Source organism: Micropterus dolomieu, linkage group LG04 (assembly GCF_021292245.1).
Source record: "Micropterus dolomieu isolate WLL.071019.BEF.003 ecotype Adirondacks linkage group LG04, ASM2129224v1, whole genome shotgun sequence".
In the NCBI taxonomy this organism is placed as follows: Eukaryota; Metazoa; Chordata; class Actinopteri; order Centrarchiformes; family Centrarchidae; genus Micropterus; species Micropterus dolomieu.
Window position 1 is genome coordinate 21,919,071 of NC_060153.1, and position 20,359 is coordinate 21,939,429.

A 20,359-nucleotide genomic window follows, 5' to 3' on the forward strand; every position below is an offset into this window, starting at 1 on the left:
TATATAGTGTTACCCAGAATACAACTCTTAAATTTTGCTTGCATGTTTTCAGCAACAGGTGCCATTCTGCAGTTTTGTGTTCAGTTCTTTTATTGTAGCCTATTTTTCCATTGTAGGCTATTTTCTGTAGTTTTACTAAAATAGTTCGACTGTGTGTGTTGATGTGGTTGTTTCTGACTGTTGCTGAAACACACCTCATGAAATCAGCCATTTATAATTATACATTATACAGTGTAAATTGTTCTAGCGGTGTCATTTTAAAAAAACCAACTATTTATTACAAAAATAGTCAGATAGCCTACATACAGAATCACAGAACAACGTCAGAGAGCCAATACATTTCCCATATCACAAATATATATGCATAAAAAAAATCTGCGTAATTAAAACATGTATACAAATTTTCTCCTGGCAAGCTTGTGAATCACACAGCAGTGCTGCAGTGACGCAAGAGTTTATGAGTTGCAACCTGTGCTGCTCTCAGCTACAGTATGTGCTGCCACTCTTCACTCACTTTAGTCTTAAGCTCCTGCTCACACTGTGGCTCCACTAAAGAGTTTACTGAGACTTCTTTGGACTCGTGGAAGAGCCCTTTAAAGCACATCGCTGCTGCTAACTTTTGTCTTTATTTCTAGGTGGAACAGGATTTAAATTTTTGGACAGGTAAGCGTCCTTTCACCAAAATATATTTCTATGTATTGTGATTGTTTTTCTGCATGAAGTCACTGTTTTTACCCACACAGATAATACTATGCATCTGATGAGTGGTGTCCTAGTGTGCCTCTGTGCGTTTGGGGCTGTTAGGCTGCTCTCCCTCCCCTGGTTTTGCAGCCTGTTGGCAGGGCTGGGGCTCTTCGTGGTCTGGAGGGGTTCCTGGAAGTTCATACTTGTAGTTCTACGCACCATCAAAAGAGACCTATTGTAAGTAGCAGGTGTGAATATGCGTGTGTGTGTGTTACGTGCGTCATCTTTCAAGTGGCCTACTCCTTTCCTATTTTTCTTTTATTCCTCCCTTTCCTACTCTCCTCTCCATCTAAAAGGTGTCTGGCTGTGATTCTGCGAGTGAAGTCTTCCATGGACCGTAACCTGCGAAACAGAAGCACCATCCCTGCCCTGTTTGCCCAGATGGTGACCCGGCACCCAGACAAACCTGCTTTTATCTACGAGCCTACGGGAGAAGTGAGGACTCAACAAGGAATACAAATAAATGCATGCTTCAATATCAGTCATGTTGTTGTCAAAGCTGACTGCATTTCCATGTTCATTATATTCCAGGTTTGGAGTTTCAGGGAGCTGCAGGAGCGATGCCATGCTGTGGCTCACTGGGCACTGGCTCAGGGATGGGCTGAGGGAGATGTGGTGGCCTTGTACATGGAAAGCCAGCCTTTAGTGGCGGCTCTGTGGTTGGGTCTGGCTATGATCGGTGTAGAGACGGCACTCATCAACCACAACCTTCGGCAGCACTCTCTGCTTCACTGTGTTAGAGTGTCTGGTGCTCGGGCAATGGTGTTCGGGACAGAGATGAGAGAAGGTAGGAACATGATAGTAGAATAAAGAAAGAGATACAGTTACATAGCTGGAGACGTTGACTGATTGATACTGGGTATGCAGAGCAGTTGAGTGGAGTGATAAATAGCTGAGTGTGATCCTCTGCTAATGCAAAAAAATGTGCATTCTTGTTCTACATTTTTGACTTTTCATTGTCTCCCAGCGGTGTCAGAGGTGAGCGGCTCTCTGCAGCCCGACATGGTTTTGTTCAGCAGTGGTGAGCGGGACGATGATGAAATGCTCAGAAGCCTCCAAGTTCAAAGCCTGGACGCCTTGCTGGACCGTTCGCCCAAACACCCCCCGAACTACACACTCAGGAAGGGATTCAATGGTGAGACTCTGCAGGGTGATTGTGCATAGGGTTACGGGTATGACTGTGTTGCCATATAAGGTCCTTGTTACATATTAAAAAGTTTTGATTGCAACACCTTGTATTCCTAAACAAGTCTTTGCCTGTCAGAAAAAACTGCTCTCTGCCAGTTTGGGATTGAATCCACTGGAGAGCACACACCACTGTCAGAGACACCATGAACTCCCTTCAAAGAAATAATATGTCACACATCATTCAAGTGCAAGCTGTTATTTTTATTTGATATAATACATTTAAAATTTACTCTAAACTTCAATTTTCCCTTACTAGGTGATTGATATTTGTTCATAAACTTTTCTCTTATTGGTTTGCTTATCTGTAATAGTTCTCACCTTTCACATGACATTCCTAAGCTAATACTTTTTATTTTTCAAGTCTTTGCTTGCACAGCCTGTCAGACATACAGAGGTAATGGAAGGAGAGACAGAAATATGTTTAGGAATGATGGGGTGGGGGGAGGGGGGTCCGGGTGCACACACTGGAAACACTGAAATAAACAAAAGACAAAGCATGAAGGTGAACAAAAGTACTTAGCAGTCCCTTAAACATTCAACTGCTAACTCCTCATGTTTCTTTGTCCCCCTCTCCCCTCTCCCTCCATGCAGACAGACTTTTCTACATCTACACTTCTGGTACAACAGGAATGCCAAAACCAGCTGTTGTGGTGCACAGTCGGTCGGTTTTTCTGCGATCTCCTCTAAACTGATAACAATGCATTAAGTTTATGGAGGTTTTAAAAACATCTTGAAAGCCACTCACAGTAGCAACTTTTAAGGTGCACCAGCTCTGATGATTTGCTCACACACATTTGCTGATTATTTTTGTCACCTCTATGTCATTTGTTACTGTCAAATGATTGCTGGGAGCCCTCCAAAGGTTTTCGAGCGAGTAACTCTTACACTCGGAGTTCAGAAAAATTTTACAAGCTATGAAAAACCTTTAAAAATGTTATATCAGAATCCCTAAATCAGCAGGGGTTATAGGCAGTTCAGTGGTCTGTTAAAATGCCAGGTTCTTGCGATGTAAAAGAATGAGACAAAGATAAATCGTGTCTTTTTCCACCTTTAATGTGACCTATAGTGTGAATAATTCCATTGGAAAACAAACTGAAATCTTTGAGGGGGGGGGGAATTAAAAACCTTACAATTACCTGGTTGCATAAGTATGCACACCCTTAAACTGATACTGTGCATAGCCCTCTTCAGATCACCCCACAGCTGTTCAAGTGGATTCAGGTCTGGGATCTGGCTGGGCCATTCCAAAATGTTAATCTTCTTCTGGGGAAGCCATGCTTTTGTGGATTTGGATATGTGCTTTGCTGTGCTGAAAGGTGAACTTCCTCTTCATCTTCAGCTTTCTAATGGATGGGAACCTGTTCTCTCATAATTCCTTCCACACTGACTAAGGCCCTAACTAACAGCCCGAAGCATGACGCTGCCAACCCCAAGCCTCACTGTGGGTTTGCAGTGTTGTTTTTGTGCCAAACATACCTTTTGGAATTATGGCCAAAAAGTTCTACCTTGGTTTCATCAGACCATAACACTTTTTCCCACATGCTTTTGGGGTACTTGATGTTTGTTTTTGCAAACTTCAGCTGTGCTTAGATGTTTTTCTTTGTAAGAAAAGGCTTCCATCTTGCCACCCTACCCCATTGCCCATTCATATGAAGAATATAGGAGATAGTTGTCACATGTACCACACAGCCAGTACTTGCCAGAAATTCCTGCAGTTCCTTTAATGTTGCTGTAGGCCTCTTGGAAGCCTCCCTGACCAGTTTTCTTGTCTTTTCATCAATTTTGGAGCGACGTCCAGTTGTTGGTAAAGTCACAGTTGTGCCCCATTTTCTCCTCTTGATGATGACTGTCTTCACTGTGTGCCATGGTACTGTATATCTAATGCCTTGGAAATTCTTTTGTACCCTTCTCCTGACTGTTATCTTTCAACAATGAGATCCCTCTGATGCTCTGGAAGCTCCCTGGGGACTGTGGCTTTTGCTCTGAGATGCAACTAAGAAAATGTCAGGAAAATCATACTAGTACAGCTGAACTTTATTTGTGATTAATCAGAGTCACTTTAAATGATGGCAGGTGTGTAATGACTTCCAGTTAACAGGAGTTTGAATGGGATTGGTTTTTGACATTGTAGGTCACATAAAAGGTGGGAAAAGTTCTGACATGATTTATCTTTGTCTCATTCTTCAACAATACAACAATACAATGTATGCCTTTTTGACAACAGAATATCATTCATATTCAAAATATTATGATTTTTGATGTTTGTCTCCCTCATCAAAAACAATTCATTTAATAACTAACAAAAGTGTAGTAGTAGGGGAGCCAAGACAAAGGAGGTGTGTGGTAGATTACTGTGGGACAAGAAGGACCACGTGACGGACCACTGAGCTCGAGCCTTAGCGCCGCAACTGGTAGTAGCATGTCATCCACGTTACCAACTATGGTCACCGGACAGACCACTGAACTGGCCACAACCCCCTCTCCCACAAACTGCAGTTAAAATGGTGTCAATTAAAAAGGATCTCTTGTGGGTATTATTTGACGAGGTGTGGTCGGGTGATGATGGATGTCAGTCAGTTTATTCCATCTTTTTTGTCAGGTATTATCGCATTGCTGCCTTTGGCTTCCACTCCTTTGGCTTGTGTCGTGACGACATCATCTACAACTGCCTTCCCCTGTATCATTCTGCAGGTAGGCCTCAGTCCAGTCGCTCTCTCTTGGCCTTAATCTTCTATTCCCGGCACATGTTGTTGTATATTCAGTGACAGATTTACCTCACTTCCCATACATGTTAAGCTTAAGAGATAAAAACACAAAAGTTGACCATTATCATTCTTTCTTTCTTTTTTTCTTTTGTGTGTGTGTGTGTGTGTGTGTGTGTGTATATGTGCATGCATGTGAAAAACATTAAATGTTTACAGGTACCATCATGGGTGTAGGCCAGTGTTTGCTCTTTGGTTTGACTGTTGTAGTAAGGAGGAAGTTTTCAGCCAGTCGCTTCTGGGATGATTGTGCCAAACACAACTGCACAGTGAGTTAACACGGCCACTAAAGTCTAAAACTAAACTAAACTAAACTAAAGTTAACAATGAGGAGCGTCCAGGTGCAGGCCAGTTGTTCTACTGATTCTTTTCAACTAATACTGACTAACGTTATATTGTTCTGTCCTTTGTCTGTGTGTGTGTGTCCAGGTAATTATATACATAGGTGAGATTTGCCGATACCTTTTGGCCCAGCCAGTCCGTCCATCTGAGGCACATCACTGTGTGCGTGTTGCAATGGGTAACGGCCTTCGTCAGTCAGTGTGGGAAGAGTTTGTCCAGAGATTCAGAATCAAACGAGTTGGGGAATTTTATGGCGCCACAGAGTGCAACTGCAGCCTGATTAACATAGACGGAAAGGTGTGTGTTATTTTAAATTACTTTAGGTAGAGTGAAGGTCTTTTCCAAAATGTATCCTGTCTCATGTATGTGTCATCTTACCCGCCCAGGTGGGGGCATGTGGCTTCAACAGTCGCATCCTGCCAAGCTTTTACCCCATCAGATTGGTCAGGCTGCAGGGGGAGAATGGACAGCTGCTCAGGGATTCACAGGGACTCTGTATACCCTGTCTGCCTGGTGGGAACACACACAATCCCTCTCACAGACAAATATAGATATACAAACTGGAGATTTTATAAATGTGTCAAAATGATTAATTGTCTCCTCCTCCATCTTTCTCTGCCTCTGCAGGTGAGCCAGGTATGTTAGTGGGACGCATAAACCACACTGATCCGCTCAGGAGATTCGACGGTTACGCTGATCAGGATGCCACAAATCAGAAAATAGCTCACAATGTCTTCAAGATGGGAGACTCTGCTTATGTCTCAGGTATGTTTCATCTTGTATTTTTAGAATAGCCTACAGTCAGAATAATGACGATTGTCTGTCTGGGTTCAATCATGTTTCCTCCCATAGACATACAATGTAAGACAGCTGGGTTGGAGACTTTAAATTGCCCTAAAGCGTGAATGGGCATGTGATGACAGACTGGGAACCTGTCCTTGCTGTTTCATTATCACTACAATCTTTCCCTTCTTCCCCTCCAGGGATGATAATTATTGTTATTATCTCTGTCTCTCAGGTGACGTGCTGGTGATGGATGAATATGGCTACATGTATTTCAGGGACCGCAGTGGTGACACATTTCGTTGGCGAGGGGAGAACGTTTCCACCACAGAGGTGGAGGGAGTCCTTAGCCGGCTGTTGGGTCACACTGATGTAGCTGTCTATGGAGTTTCTGTACCAGGTAGAGACGAGGCGGGATGGGAAAAACACACACAAACCACATGAATTAAAGAGAAATTAATTTTTAAATTAATTTAATTTCTTTGTTTTTTAAAAAAATCCTTTTTTTATGTTCTATTTGACCAAAATTATATTTTAATGTGTAATTTCCCTATGTTGCTTTTATGTTAAATGTAAAGCACTTTGAATTGCCTTGTTGTTGAAATGTGCTATACAAATAAACTTGCCTTGCCTAAGATCACGGCCCTTTATTCATTACTTCACCTGTCTGTTCAGGTGTGGAGGGAAAGGCCGGTATGGCAGCAATAGCTCACGCAGGAGGCCAGTTTGACCTCGATGCGTTCTTGATTGCTGTACAGAAAGCCCTGCCATCCTACGCACGCCCCGTCTTCCTCCGACTCATGCCCTGTGTTGACACTACAGGTGAGACAGTGATGCAAGGACATGCAAACGTGCACACGTTAAAAAAGTCGCATGTGAACTTCATTTTCCACTTTTCTCCTCAGGTACCTTCAAAATCCAGAAGACACGAGTGCAGAGGGAAGGATACAAGCCAAAAGACTCGCTTGAAGAGATTTATTTTCTGAACAGTTGTGCTGGGCATTACGAGGCTGTCACCGATGAACTATATAGTGCCATCATGGAGGGGAGAGTGTGTCTATGAGACAGGAGGAGGCTGAGAAGATACAGACTGTTATAGAGGACAGAGTTTATTTTTCAATGGGGAAAGAGAGGGAAAAGAAAACTGTTTACACTGATATAAATATAATTGGGTCACTGTGTTTTGCAATTGAACAAACCCATTTATTTGTTACCAAATTTAATGCAATTTCCTAACTTTGCATCAGTGTTATTCCAGATCCAGTAAAATACTATATAAGCCTGTAACAGTTGATGGCATTTAAAGAGAGGACAACATGAATCATCAATCTAAATTCATCAATTTAAAGTAAAACTCAAATTATAAGCCTCTGTTGTCAGGATATACAGTGGAAACCACTTTTAGTGATCATGAAATTAAGCAGATGTTTTTTCTATTTAATTTGTCATGTAGATTACCATCTAATTGACATTTGTATATTTATTACATGAATATAAAGTAATCAAACAGACAGCTTTGCTGTTTACTGGATTTTATTGGCTGTTTCAAAATACGGTGCAGCTGTTTCACTGTACAAATTAAATTACTGTACAGTGTATAATTCAAATACATTTCACAGTAATACAGTATTGTATAAAATATAGTTTACTGTAGTTGAAATTATAATTAGGCTAGAGGCTAAAACACTATTGTGCTGTTTACAAATACAGTAAAGTCAGTGTTACAAATGGGCTACTAAGCCACAGCTTGGCGGTGGTTTCAGTGCATTTCATAATTTTTATCAGGCCTGAAATTAGACTGTAGGTGAACTGGTAGCAGAGTTTGAACACAAATGTATTGATAAAATGTACAGATTTTATTTTTCCATATATATTTATATGTATGAAAAGACCCACTGAACACTGTATACATGAATTGTTTAAAACAGCATTTGTATGGGAATGATTCTGTCTCATGTTTTTCTTAATCCATATTAGTGGTTGATCACTGTAACCATGATCACTATAGGTGGGTTACACTGAGGTACAATTTCAGAGCCTTTTAAATACTGATGAGCACACAGCAAATGTACACTACACAAAATACAATGTAATCAGAGAGTTTACATGTATGTTAGCAGCTGTACACCTTTTCAGTAAAGCAAAATCTAAACGTGTGTCTCTTGATAAAAAATTAACATTGTAAGATACTGGTATGGGCTAACATTCAAATAGCAAAGACTTTGGGAGGACATGGGCATTTCAAATGCTGTTCGAATGATAAAAATATGTTTTCACCCACTGTGGACATAGCAATGTCTAGTCAAGAGAACTGTATTGCCTGCTAATTTGAGGGGTATGTTTCAAGGAGCATTACATCAGTAAGCTGTTAAAGCTGTAGGTGGGTGATTACCAAGAGAAAAAACACTGTTGAGAACATAAAACCTTTTTGAAAGGTCCCCTCATTGTGTCATATCAAGAGGATAATGTGCTGGAGAACAGTATGACCTTGGGAACATAGATACACTCCCGACCAACCAACAGACTAATATTGCCATCCCTAGAGCCACAGAGCTAGCATGACTAAAAACTTAGAACAACACTTAGTATAGTAGGTAGTATAGTTAATTATGGCTGTAGTCTCTTATTTATTTAGTTATTTATTTTCATCACAAGTATAATAATCAACATGATTCATGTGGATTTGTTTGTGATTGCTGGATTCCTTGCGGGCTCTGTTCAGTGAAACATGGTAGTTAGGACTGAACCTGGGCTTGCTGCTCTGTTTTTGTCTTTTTTCTTTTCCTTTCCAGCCAGCTTTGTTTTAATGAGCTGGTCCTTCCTGGTGCATCCTTGAGGTTTGGTGTTCTTCTCCTCTCGCACAGAACCAATTGCTGAGTTTTTCTCTTCAGTCAGACATCTGCTCTCTGACATCTTGCTGCTGTTAGTCGATGCAGTGTCAATGTCTCTCTCAGTGCAGGATTTGCTGTTCATCACCCGATCCCCCTCAGTGATAGCAGTGTCTTCCACAGGGACATAATCTGACCCCACTCTGATGTTCACGCTCTGTGCCAACAGAGCAAGGCCTCCACACAGCGATATACTCTCAAAGTATGGGTAGACCTTTTCAGTAAAGCAATATCTAAATGTGAAAAGATGTGTGGCAGTATCAGCATTTATGAATTTCAACGTCCCTTCAACCCAGTCCAGCTTCACACGGACTCTTCTAAGGTGGGGTGAGTTGTTGAGATTTCGGTCTTCAGAGGGAGTGGTCAGAGCTTGGTACTTGCCGTCTCGCAGGCTGATACACCAGAGTCCTGCCTCTGGACAGGCCTCAAACTCTGTCCTCCTGGACACGGACTGTGCAGCCACACCGACTGTCCAATTATTGGTGTCACCAACCTGTTGAAATAATAGAGAAAAAGATAAGACAGACAGGGTAGATAGCAGGGACAATTCCTATGCTAGCAGTTCAGAAACATACGTGTATACGTGTATAAGAGCCAAGCGGATACTGGATTTTTGAGACTGACACCAGTAAAATTATATGTGTCAATGAGAAGGCTGGATTTTGAACATTACTTTTATTATCAATGACAGCGTGTCATGACAGTAAGGGTCAGGTTATTCTCAGTCAGAACTAGTACGTAAGTAATGACGTCCGACCCGTGGGAAATCAAAAGCATTGAACATGATAGTTAGAAGGCCGAATGAAAAGCCAGCCTTCAAACACTGGGGGCAGAGCCATTTTAATGACATTCATAGCATTGTTCACAGGAAAAGGGACAGAAATAGTTGTGTGAAGAATAAAAAAAAAAAAAAGAGAGCTTGGGAGAGTAGTTCAAACCCTGCTTACTTTCTCACCTCCACACAGCTGGCTAATCATGGCATAAAGTGGGTGTGAATGTCAGCTTGTTGGTTTCAGAAACTTACAGAGATGGTGCGATGTCTGAAAGGTGTGGTGGGGGAAGCGGGTTGCCTGAACCAGATACTGGCATTGGTTTCAAGAAATGCCAAACTGGGTTTGAGGTCATTTAGAAATTGTGCCCACCATTAAGTAGTTTGTCCAACAGTGAGTACTGACAAGATGACTTGTACAATGTCAAATGTCCCACTATATGTATCTTGGTCTTAATTAAAAAAAAAAAAAAAAAAAAATCAATCTAGGAACTGTATCGACATTTTTTATGTCATGTGTTTTTGTTCAAAATGAGTGATATCAGTATTGGCGTTGATGGGTCAGGCTATAGTCAATATGTAAATACAAATAGTACCTGTATATATGAACTAAAACTGAACAGAAATGTATTAAACCTGAATCAAGAAAATGACCAGTACATTAAAAGGCAGCTTATAAATTATGTGTACTGCAACTATTTTCTGTGCCAATATTAATACCAATAATAGAGCTCACTGTTATAGGGGAGAGCAGGGGCGAAAGTACAATTTTTCAGAAAAACCTGATTTTAAAAGATTATGTTGTAGACAGTGATATATTTAATATCAATATCAGGTGGTATTTTGTACAAATGCAGAACGACTTCCCTATAATTTCACTTTAAACATAAGCGGCACATTGTTACTTTCGACCCCATCTGTTGGGTCAAAGTAACACAACTAGATTTTTTGTGTTTCCCTTGTTCTTATTAAATATACGTGACTATGACCTTGTAAATATGTAACTGCAAATTTATTTTGTCATTTATCTTTGCAGAAAATGTATAAATTACATTTTCATTTTATTTATTATCTATTTAGAGTTTCTTCAAATGTTTCAAAAGTAACCCAACCGTATACTTGTTCAAAATGTTTTTTATTGGCAATGTTAATCCATTTTATAAAACATTTCTTCAACAATATGAACAATATGAAAATGAATATTCATAACAAATATAAATTTTCAAAAATAATGCAAAAATAGTCATGTTTCTATCTAGCTGTTTTTATACGTAATTCCAAAATGTGCCTGAAAACATCTGGCTGAATCAGACCTCTGTCTGTCTTTCTGACCCTCACACTTGGCATAATCTGTTGGTAGGCTATAATATAACATAAACATGTTTCAATACATGCTGCAACACAGAGAAACTCACCACATTAGCAGCGGGACAAAAGAAACATGGCTAAAGTAATACGTCATACTGAAAAACTCTGACAGGGCAAACTTCAGGGTGTGTTAAAGAACTAAATAACCTGTAGATTAATCATTACTGTGACACATGAAACGAGAGACACAACTTATAATTCTAAAAACAGTACAGCTTCAGAAATTTACTTGCCTGCTCGAAAACAGTTTTCTGAAGACGGCCGCGGGAAACGATAACGAAATCATGCGATATTTGGCAGCCCTATCAAGTGTTGCGTGATGAAGGTGCTGTCACAGCTTGGACTGCAAATGCAGTCAGGGCTCTGACAAAATCGCCTTGTTACTTTCGTCCCCTGTTACTTTCGCCCCGATTTACCCCTACTTCTCAGCTAGAGGAAATACCTCAATATGCCAACAGTGCACTCCGGAGTCAAAGCCCTCTCTTGCCAGGATGCAGGAATAAGGGTGGAAACGTTCAGGGTTAGCTGGGACAGAGAAAGCAGCATCCTGTGAGGGACCAGGGGTGAAATGGAAACTGTTTAAACCAGGAGACACCCTCAGAGACTGGCCAGCTGTCCTAGGGTCCAGGGTCACTGGAGCTGCAAGATACAAAGTGGGTCAAAGGGACTGAAGGTGAAACAAGAAATGCATTCATGCATTGAAAGAGACTGACTGTAGGGGGCGATGTGTTTCATCTTCTCCCACACACCATACTGGAGGTTACCCAGGTGTTTGGCCACATCTATTAGAGGTCTGCTAACCTGTTGTGGCACACTTCTACCTGCCCATGTACTGCAGTAAATAAACATGAACATGCAGACAGTTATACAGTTGTATGTGCTTGTGTGTGAAAAATACCTGGAAATTTCACATACCTATTCAGCGTGTCTTGGTAATGCTGTAACAAAAAATACTTTATATAGTTACTGTTTTAAATACAAACACCTTTAACCATTCATTGATTAATGGTGTAACATCTGATTGATGTTACTGTTATGGCAGAAAATTGTGTCCTCTTACATTTACAGTTTTTACAACTGCTTACACACAAAATCTTTACATGTCACATAATTTTTGAAACCTCTCACTCAAAGACCAAAAACTCATCTCAAATCTTCAAAACCATAAGCTAATTCTCAGGCTTTCACTCAGTTTTCAATTGCATAAAACACTTTTCTACAATTCTCTACCTAAGACACAAAAATCTAACAGGAAGTGACTTGCTGTCGTTTTCAAAACACAACAAATGAAAATGCTACACTTATTTACCTGGTCTCACACCCACTCCTCACATGTGCAACCACTAACTGCTTTACTGATCACTAATTAATCACTGCTTTAGTATACAGTATATATTTATAGGTCTACTGTATACTAGTGTTTTGAACAATGGATGCCAACAATGGACAGAGAGCAAGGGGAGAAGGAGGGAAAGGCAAGGGACAACAATGGGGACAAGTTCAAGGAGGAAGAGTTGAAAGGAGGAGGAGGAGGAAGAAGAGGAGGAGGACGAGGAGGTTGACAATGATTGAAGCTGGACTGAGAGTCCAGCCCAACTTGAGTTGGTTTACATTTGCATCCATAATTTGAACCTTCAGAAATTAGAACAGGTATGCAACAATCTAATCTAGTGTACTTTTCAGCACCTCTTTCAGCAGATTACTTTCACTCCAGGACAGTGTGTAAATGGTAAATCAAAGGACTTACTATTTTGAAAAAAGTGTTTTGATGCCAATGCTTCATTTTGGGATGTGTTTATGGCATTTTGAATGCAGGGTTTCATTTTGAAGAACATATGAGGCATTTTGCATATTGTGCGAGCAGTTTGGGGAATTGTCTGTAGAGTTTTTAAAAGAGACATAATTTGAAAACGCGTGTAAGCAGTTGTAAAAAAACTGTAATCTTTTATGCAGGTTCTTTTACTATTATTATTATTATTACTATTAATATTACTATTATTGTTATATCTTATAGATATATATGTATTGTGTTTTTTATCCTTATCCTTTCCTTTTTGTTTACTTTATATGTTAGTCTGTCCACATATACCAGGGTTTAAGTCGGAGCTGTGAGATTGTTTTGGTTTTTTCCCCCTCTTGTTGTTCTTCTCCTCTCCTTGAATGTTCATTCAAGGACGGGAGAGGATCTCTGTTCCCCCAAATATAGGAACCTAGACTGTGCATCCCTTTGCTCAGGACCAGACGCCTGAAGCTGCCCTAGGCGTCAGGTCTCTGGACCAGCTGTACATGTGTTACAGTACTTTGTTTATTCTCTTTTATAAATAAATTCTTCAAAGACAACGGTTGGTTGTAACTCAATTATTTGCTTAATCCCTCACCAGTAATATACAATTTTCATCGACAGTTACCTCTGAAAATTCAGCCCCATCTCCTCCTGTGTTCAGCTCCTCTTCAATCAGTTGGATCTTCTCCTCCAGAGATTTTATCACCTGATTCATTCTGTCTATCGAATCTACCGCCTCTCTCTTCTTCTTCTCCTGTTTCTCCCTGAGTGCAAGCAGTCTAGCTGCTTCCTCCTCCCTCAAAAACTGATGAAGACTCTCAAATTCCTTTTTCATGCACTCCTCTGTGACTTTGGCCTCAGCCTGGGAAGAATACAAAAAAAGCAAAGAAAGTGTGAGGAATAAAGAGGAGGTCCTAAAGCAGGGACAAGCTCCATAAAGTTCTGATTGATTTTTTGATTTGTAGTCGCAGGTCTACCTGGTTATGTTTGGATGCATGTTCACAGGTCTGTGCGACTTTCTCAAAGTCCATCATCTTCTTCTTCAGTCCATTTACTGATGTTCTGAGCTCCTCCTAGTGGCCCAAAGTCAAGTCAAATTTATTTATTTAGCCCAATATCAAAAAATTGGCTTTACAATCTGTACCTCTGTCCTTAGACCATCCATTCGGAAAAGGACTGAGAGGGAGTATTTTTACTTTTGCTACTTCTACAAAAGTTGAAATACTACAAAATTATGTTGTGGCTCCTATAGTATAATGTACTGTAGTAAAAGTATAATTTTGAATACAGCAGTGGTGGAAAAGTACATTTACTGAAGTACTGTACTTTAGAAAACTTTTGAGGAAGTTGTACTTCATGCTTCTTTGAACTTCTATGTCACTACATTTCAGATGGAAATATAGTGCCTTTTACTGAACAGCTATAGTACTAGATACTTTCATTAAATTAAACGCTCTGAACACTCGCAGGTGTTTCTAATTGCTCTCGCTAGTCAGGTTGAAGCTGGGAGGAGCTCTGCTTGGAATTATCAGGGCATCCACAGGTCTTATGGTGCTTTCAGACCAACCGCGAATTTTCGCCTCGCCACGCTTTCCTCGCGTGAGTACATTCGCTGCAAGTGTTCACACACAACGCGAGAAGGCGATTTTAACGCAATAACTTGAATGAACACAACTTGCCAGTACTGTAGCTGTATGAACCCAAAGTAAACATTTTGTTGTGATTAAATAGCAATAAACGGATCAAACTGATGCCGAAATAACTACAATATGATGCAGTTTTGTTAAACATATGAATTCATGCTTTTTCAGGTCTGACAGCAAGACAACAACTTCTAAAATGTTTGTTTTCTGAATGGAGTTTGGATCGATCAGGGCTATGCTATGCTAACTTGGTCACAGTATAGTACGATAGCTGGAATAAAGTTACATACACATGTTTTCTGAACTCACCAGGTAGTTCAACCGCCTCGCTTTCTTTTCTCCCAGTAATGTCCTGTTTTGTTTTGTGTTTTTTTTTACAATCTCAACGTTGATAGGCTATCGCAACACAGCGTCATGCGAATTTCTCGCTTGGGTTGAAAATATTCAACTCGCGCGAATTCCTTCGCATTGCTTTCGCTTCGCCTTCGCGTCGCTTCTCGCCGCCCGACAGGAAATCGCGTCTTTGCATTGACTTTGTATGTAAACTCACCGCCCCCAACGCTCGCTTCGCTTTTGGTCTGAAAGCACCATTAAAAAACATGTTGGGAGACTTTACACACCTGTAATCTAAAAGTGGGATTGTGTTGCAGGAGGTGGTTCAATCCTTTACCAGTTTCAGTCAGCACCACCAGAGCTGTAGTGAACACTGTCACTACTGCTATGCTAGCAACAGTAGCTAGCTCATCAACTCACTAATGGACAATTGTGTCGAAAGTGTCAATTTGATCAAGAATGTACAGGAACTTGAATTAATTATATTTTAATTGCTTAATCCATCCATCAATTTTCTGCCACTTATCTGGGTCCATGTTGCAATAATAGAATTATATAGGAATTTTTAATTCTGACATTGTGATATGTACATGTACTTAATCAATAATTGTAGGCCTTATTGTCCCTGCTGATGTCCACCATGCTTTTCTCTGTGGTATTATGTACCCTGTGGTATTAAAAAAAGGCTTTAAACAGTCTAAAATTTAAGTTGATGAACACTGCAGAAACTGTGGTTATGTCACCAAACTGCCTCAAAAAAAGATAACAGGGTACACTTTCCTGAGAAGGATCCTGATCAAGCAACAGAAGGGAAAACTCCTGTGTGGGTGGACTGTGGTTGTGCATGATCTCTAAGATTTTATATACAAAATATATGATAACCTTAACGTTTTACTGATCAAACTACCATTACACTAACAGTGTAATATGTAGTAGTAGTAGTAGAACACATCTCTAAGTAGTTAGATATGTTTTTCATGAACCAGTTAAAACATGTAACTAAAACCGATGCACTGTTGACTCAATCAACATACAGTTTACAAGCACACATGAGTATTAGATTAAAATCATTATATGAGCCACGTTCATGAGCCTGCACTGTGTACTGACAGTATTCACAGGAAGTTAACATAACCCACCAGCTCTTTTCTTCAGATTACTTTTACCATTTTTATGAGTGTGTGTGTGTGTGTGTGTGTGTGTGTGTGTGTGTGTGTGTATTATTCATGTTGTGGCAACATAAATCAGTCACAGTCACATTGTGGGGATTCTCCTTCCTTTTGGGGACAAAACACAAGTCGTACATAAATCATTACATTTTAGGGTGAAGACTGTAGATCAAATTTCATGTCCAGTGAGATCTGAACATTCCTTTGTGACATGATGATAGCAACAGTAATTGCCATCTTAGTTTTCAGGTTGGTGCCTCTTTTAAAGTCTAAATTCTGCCTGTATAAACTAATCTTGGATTAACACAAGGCGGCATCTGTTTGGACAGGAAAATGAATATTTACAGGAGATGAAAAAAATGCCTGACTGCGTCCTTGTTTAAATATCTGCTTCCTCTGGTTGCAGGAAGAATGTTGAGGAAGAAGTACAAAACAGTCATGAGATGGCCCCCTTTAGACTCAGTAAAAAATAGGGTTCAAATCTCGGAAGTATAGCCCGTGTTCACTCTGCTGTAATTTGGCGTCTTAGAGTTTCTGTTTGCTTTGGCTTTGTGGCAGCAGGACAGCTCTAATTGGAAAACCATGATTCAAGCACTCTTGCTGGCAATGATCTGGCCTGCTGAAGTGTCCTTGAGGAAAACACTGAATTCCTCCCAGCTGCTCTGTATCAATCCTTCAGCATGATGCAGTATTGCTTTCAGTTGAGGAATAAATAGGCCTATTGTGGGTCTTCTACTTCAGCGAGATTTATCTCGATAAATCTCAGGGTGCACAAGATGATCAAAAGAATCAAAAATACACTCTGTTCTACACAAAAATAAGTTCATTTTACCTGACTTCTCTCTAATAATAAATTTAGCCATGTAAAATACTATATTATACTAAACATATTCTAATGAAAAATCATTTTGGTTGAACTGCTCACGACTCGTGGGCAAATAAACATATGACGGGGGTCGCATGAAGAAGTCACTTTGTTTTAAGGGGACACAAGCCAAAAAGGTTAAGAACCAAAATAGCAACACAACAACATAAAATGCTATAAATATAATGTAAATATAAAGTAATTTAAGGTATCAAAAACAAAATGTCCTCTTATAACCCAATTCATTTAAGGAGTAGCAGTGATCTGAAGAGGGGAAATAAACCATTTACACTGATTCAGTATTATCTAAGGTATACAATATTCTACCAATTGTAGAATTGATGTTCTCGATGCAATTTAAATGTTTTGGAGTCGTGGTTGCAGCACCTGATGCCAGATTCTTACCTTGCAGTCAGAAGCAGCCTCAGTCAGGAGGTAAATCTTGTGTCCTGCATGATTCACAGCTGCACATTGTTTACATAAAGGCTCCATGTCATCCAAACAGAACACGGACAGGCTCTCTTCATGTTCCTCACAACCCTCTGGAGAGTTGGGGAGAAAGGCTTTGCAGCTCACGAAGGGGCTGCTGGTGGTCGGAGCCTCCAGATTAGAAGCCAAATTGGTTTGTGTCACAATGAAGCAGTGAGTTTGCATGAAACAGATGAAAAGTGTGGGGACAGACAAAGCGGAGGCGCTGTCTGTTAATGTATGTGGGTATCTGTGTTGTATGTGCTGTCTTGATGGATTCATGCTCTATCTGTGTACAGAGAGAGGCACTAAAGTAGATCTGCTTACACAGTCCTCCTTCGACTTGAAACTTAGCCAAAGTGTCCACATGAGCTGAAGTCATACATCACTGTAGTGATTTTCATGACTGTGTGATTTATGGTTTATTCTCACATACCAAGGCCAAATTCGTGCCTGTGCTCGTTATTTTTACTACTTCACCTATTTTGCTTCATAGAGGTGCAGCAAGTCTATCAATGAATGGCATATTTTGCAAGCAAAAATAAAGTGTAATTGGGTTCTGGTGACATTTAGTAATTTGCTTGTGTAGAGTGTGAATTTGTGTAATGTGCACAGCATCTGATTTTTATATATATTTTCACTTTTTAATAATGAAGTATTAAGTTATTGCATGTTTGTTCTACCAGGTTCAAGCCTGTATGAGGGTTTAATAAAATAGCAAGAGTGAGCATGTCTGTGAGTTGGTCAGTAGGCTAGTACTTCATGTACTCTGTGCCAGGCGAGTTATGCTGAATGGATCCAATTCTGCTGACCTTCAACATTTTGAGCTGCTCAGATCCAGAGATCATGTAAAGCAGATCAGCTTTGACAGGTGAACATATTTCAAAGAATCACATGATCTACAGAAATGAAAGACGAGATAACCTGCTTTTCCTCAATTTGCAACAGGTCACGTAGTAAAAACGCATGTTTAATTTGTGGCTTTGTTGTACTATTAACAGGACTGTCTTAACCTACGATGTGTCAGATTACAATGTGTAAGAGACTAGTAGAGAGATAAACAGTGTCATTAATATTGTCTATTAATATTCCTGCACAATTTCACATCTAAAAGCAGACAGCCATGACTTTATGTATCTGCCCATGCATCATTAACCCTTTAAAAAACAATTTTAAACTGTAATATCTTGTTGAAAAATTAGCTATCCCTCAGTAGATGAATGTTAGCCACCTAATATAATCCCAGGGTGCACTGCGGTTGTAAGAACAGCAGCGGAAAAATCACCCCGAGTTATATCCTGATTGTGGAAAAATTCTCAAGAGTTATTTTTAAACTTAGTTGCTAACTTTAAAAAAAATTAAATTACAAAAACATTCTTTGTTTATTTTAAAACATATTTCATAGGCTATAAGATGTTTTAGTTTGGGAGTTTTACACATTGCTCTTGTACTTTTACTTTAATGGACACCTCTACTGCCTGGTACTTAGTGATGATTTAAAAACTGTGTGCATAGTTGAAAAAAATGTTTTGGAAAAAAAACCCTGTTTTTTTTCTGTGTGGGAACCATAAAAGGGTTTATCAAAGACATACCAGGGAAAATCCCTGTCTATTATCCCTGTGAACATGGCTTTAAAGATGTTAAATGTTTGCTTATCCATGTCTACACTGTTTATACGGGTACTGTTATACATAAATGACTGTGTGCATGTGCAAGCTTCTGTTGTCAGACATGATTTCTGATCATCCCATTTGACCAATCTCCTGAGCAGCAGGGTCTCGCACGCTAGCTGAGAAAAGATGAAACACATCATTCTACAGCAGCTGTATGTGTATTTGTATGTATTCTCTGTAATATTTTTGTAGAGCTCTCTGTTCCATGGCCCTGCTCTGTTTGCTGTCTCCTCTCCTTCTCTGCTCCAATAATCCTGACAGCTGAGTGTTGCCTCTCTCTCCTCTGACAGTTTGTGAGACTGTGAAGGTGGTGACAGTGGAGATGTTTGGTGAAGTTAAAGGCTTCACGGCATTGCTCTTAAAAAGGTTGTTCACTAGTTTCTCTCTCAGCTCTGCAGCTCTGTCATCCACTTGCTCAATTACAGCAGCTGATTCTGGGTTGTGCTACTTAACAATAGTCACATCAATGGATTTGGAGTCCAATTGATGAGAGGGTGATGTGCTAAATTACCTCAGTTGTTCTAAAGTTATTGTCAACTCACAAGTAGTCTGTCATGTGACTATAATTGTCAAATACTTCTCTCTCTCTCTCTCTCTCTCTCTCTTCTCTCTCTCTCTCTCTCTCTCTCTCTGGAACACCATTCCTCTTCCTGACTCCAATGTTTAATGTTGCTGCAAAGAACTAGAATATGAGGGGCATAGGGTTAGTATTGACTGTCAACAGAAATCATTTCTGCTGAGTCTACCGCAGCAAAAATGACGTGTGTGTAAAGAAAGAGGTGGAGAAAGGGTGAGGATAAAGAATTGCAACCGATAATTACAAGTCAGTATGAGAAAAGTGCACAGGGAAGAAATAAACAAGTGGAAAGAGACTGATAAAAGGGACACCACAGAGAATGGGAGGGAAGCTCACCTACACAGACTCAGTCTGCAAATGAATACATTATCTGTTGCTCAGGCCTGTCCGTGTCGACTTTGGTGACAAATTAAAGGATAAAAAACAACAAATTCCCACATACTGTGTTGTCATGATTGTGGTGGAGAGAGCTCCAAAATCTCCATAAAGGGGTTCACTTGACTCACTTATTCTGGTTTTTCCTTTAATGTTTTTCATCCTTTACGTTGAATGCATACTGGTCCTAAATTACTAAAATCTAACCTTTCCTTCTGTGAACGAACAGAGCCCGTTGCCGACATCATGGAGACGTTGGCTCCTCTTTATCGTTGTCACCTCAGCTCAAATCTACTGAGCCCACATGAGGAACAAGCACATGGTTCAGCATCCTGCGAGAAAATCTAGCCTTCTTTACCAACATGTGGACCCTGCGCTCCAGGAGGTTGCAGCACAGGCTGGGATTGTATTGGAGGGTACTTTGCCTCAATACCTGGATTGGATCTGGACACATCGCCACCTACAGGTCACCAACAGCTTTACAGTCTAGAGTCGTGATTCCAAACAGTTACAAATCCAGGAGCCATCTTGACCTACATCTAGTTCTTCTCCTGTGGCCTGATCAAGCACCTGCATATTGTGAATGCGTGTGTTTGTGTGTGTTTGTGTGTGTGTGAAATGCTCCAGGT

At 40.1% G+C, this 20,359-nt stretch overlaps 2 protein-coding genes across 2 annotated transcripts; one reads left to right on the forward strand and one right to left on the reverse strand.

Annotated features, from left to right (window-relative positions):
• The first annotated feature begins 525 nt into the window (after positions 1 to 525).
• On the forward strand, positions 526 to 7,917 carry LOC123969503 (long-chain fatty acid transport protein 1-like). Its single transcript, XM_046046968.1, has 14 exons — positions 526 to 663; positions 744 to 921; positions 1,041 to 1,179; positions 1,276 to 1,531; positions 1,712 to 1,879; positions 2,524 to 2,593; positions 4,532 to 4,623; positions 4,854 to 4,963; positions 5,124 to 5,333; positions 5,423 to 5,549; positions 5,664 to 5,801; positions 6,055 to 6,219; positions 6,495 to 6,641; positions 6,725 to 7,917. Exons 2-14 carry the CDS (start codon positions 752 to 754, stop codon positions 6,880 to 6,882), a joined length of 1,950 nt encoding a protein of 649 aa, XP_045902924.1. The 5' UTR covers positions 526 to 663; positions 744 to 751; the 3' UTR covers positions 6,883 to 7,917.
• On the reverse strand, positions 7,335 to 17,291 carry LOC123969733 (zinc-binding protein A33-like). Its single transcript, XM_046047363.1, has 7 exons — positions 17,043 to 17,291; positions 13,605 to 13,700; positions 13,253 to 13,489; positions 11,760 to 11,782; positions 11,558 to 11,676; positions 11,287 to 11,483; positions 7,335 to 9,200 (listed from the first exon to the last, which is right to left on the reverse strand). The coding sequence occupies exons 1-7, from the start codon at positions 17,289 to 17,291 to the stop codon at positions 8,538 to 8,540; spliced, it is 1,584 nt and encodes a 527-aa protein (XP_045903319.1). The 3' UTR covers positions 7,335 to 8,537.
• Between the last annotated feature and the right edge of the window lie 3,068 nt (positions 17,292 to 20,359).

Coding starts and splice junctions, on each gene's coding strand:
- LOC123969503 (XM_046046968.1), top strand. CDS start 752: ATGCATCTGATGAGTGGTGTCCTAGTGTGCCTCTGTGCGTTTGGGGCT. Junction 2,594..4,531: donor GCTGTTGTGGTGCACAGTCG/GTCGGTTTTTCT, acceptor CTTTTTTGTCAG/GTATTATCGCATTGCTGCCT. Junction 6,642..6,724: donor GCCCTGTGTTGACACTACAG/GTGAGACAGTGA, acceptor TTTTCTCCTCAG/GTACCTTCAAAATCCAGAAG.
- LOC123969733 (XM_046047363.1), bottom strand. CDS start 17,291: ATGCAAACTCACTGCTTCATTGTGACACAAACCAATTTGGCTTCTAAT. Junction 13,490..13,604: donor ATGCATCCAAACATAACCAG/GTAGACCTGCGA, acceptor TATTCTTCCCAG/GCTGAGGCCAAAGTCACAGA. Junction 11,484..11,557: donor GAAACACATCGCCCCCTACA/GTCAGTCTCTTT, acceptor TGTATCTTGCAG/CTCCAGTGACCCTGGACCCT.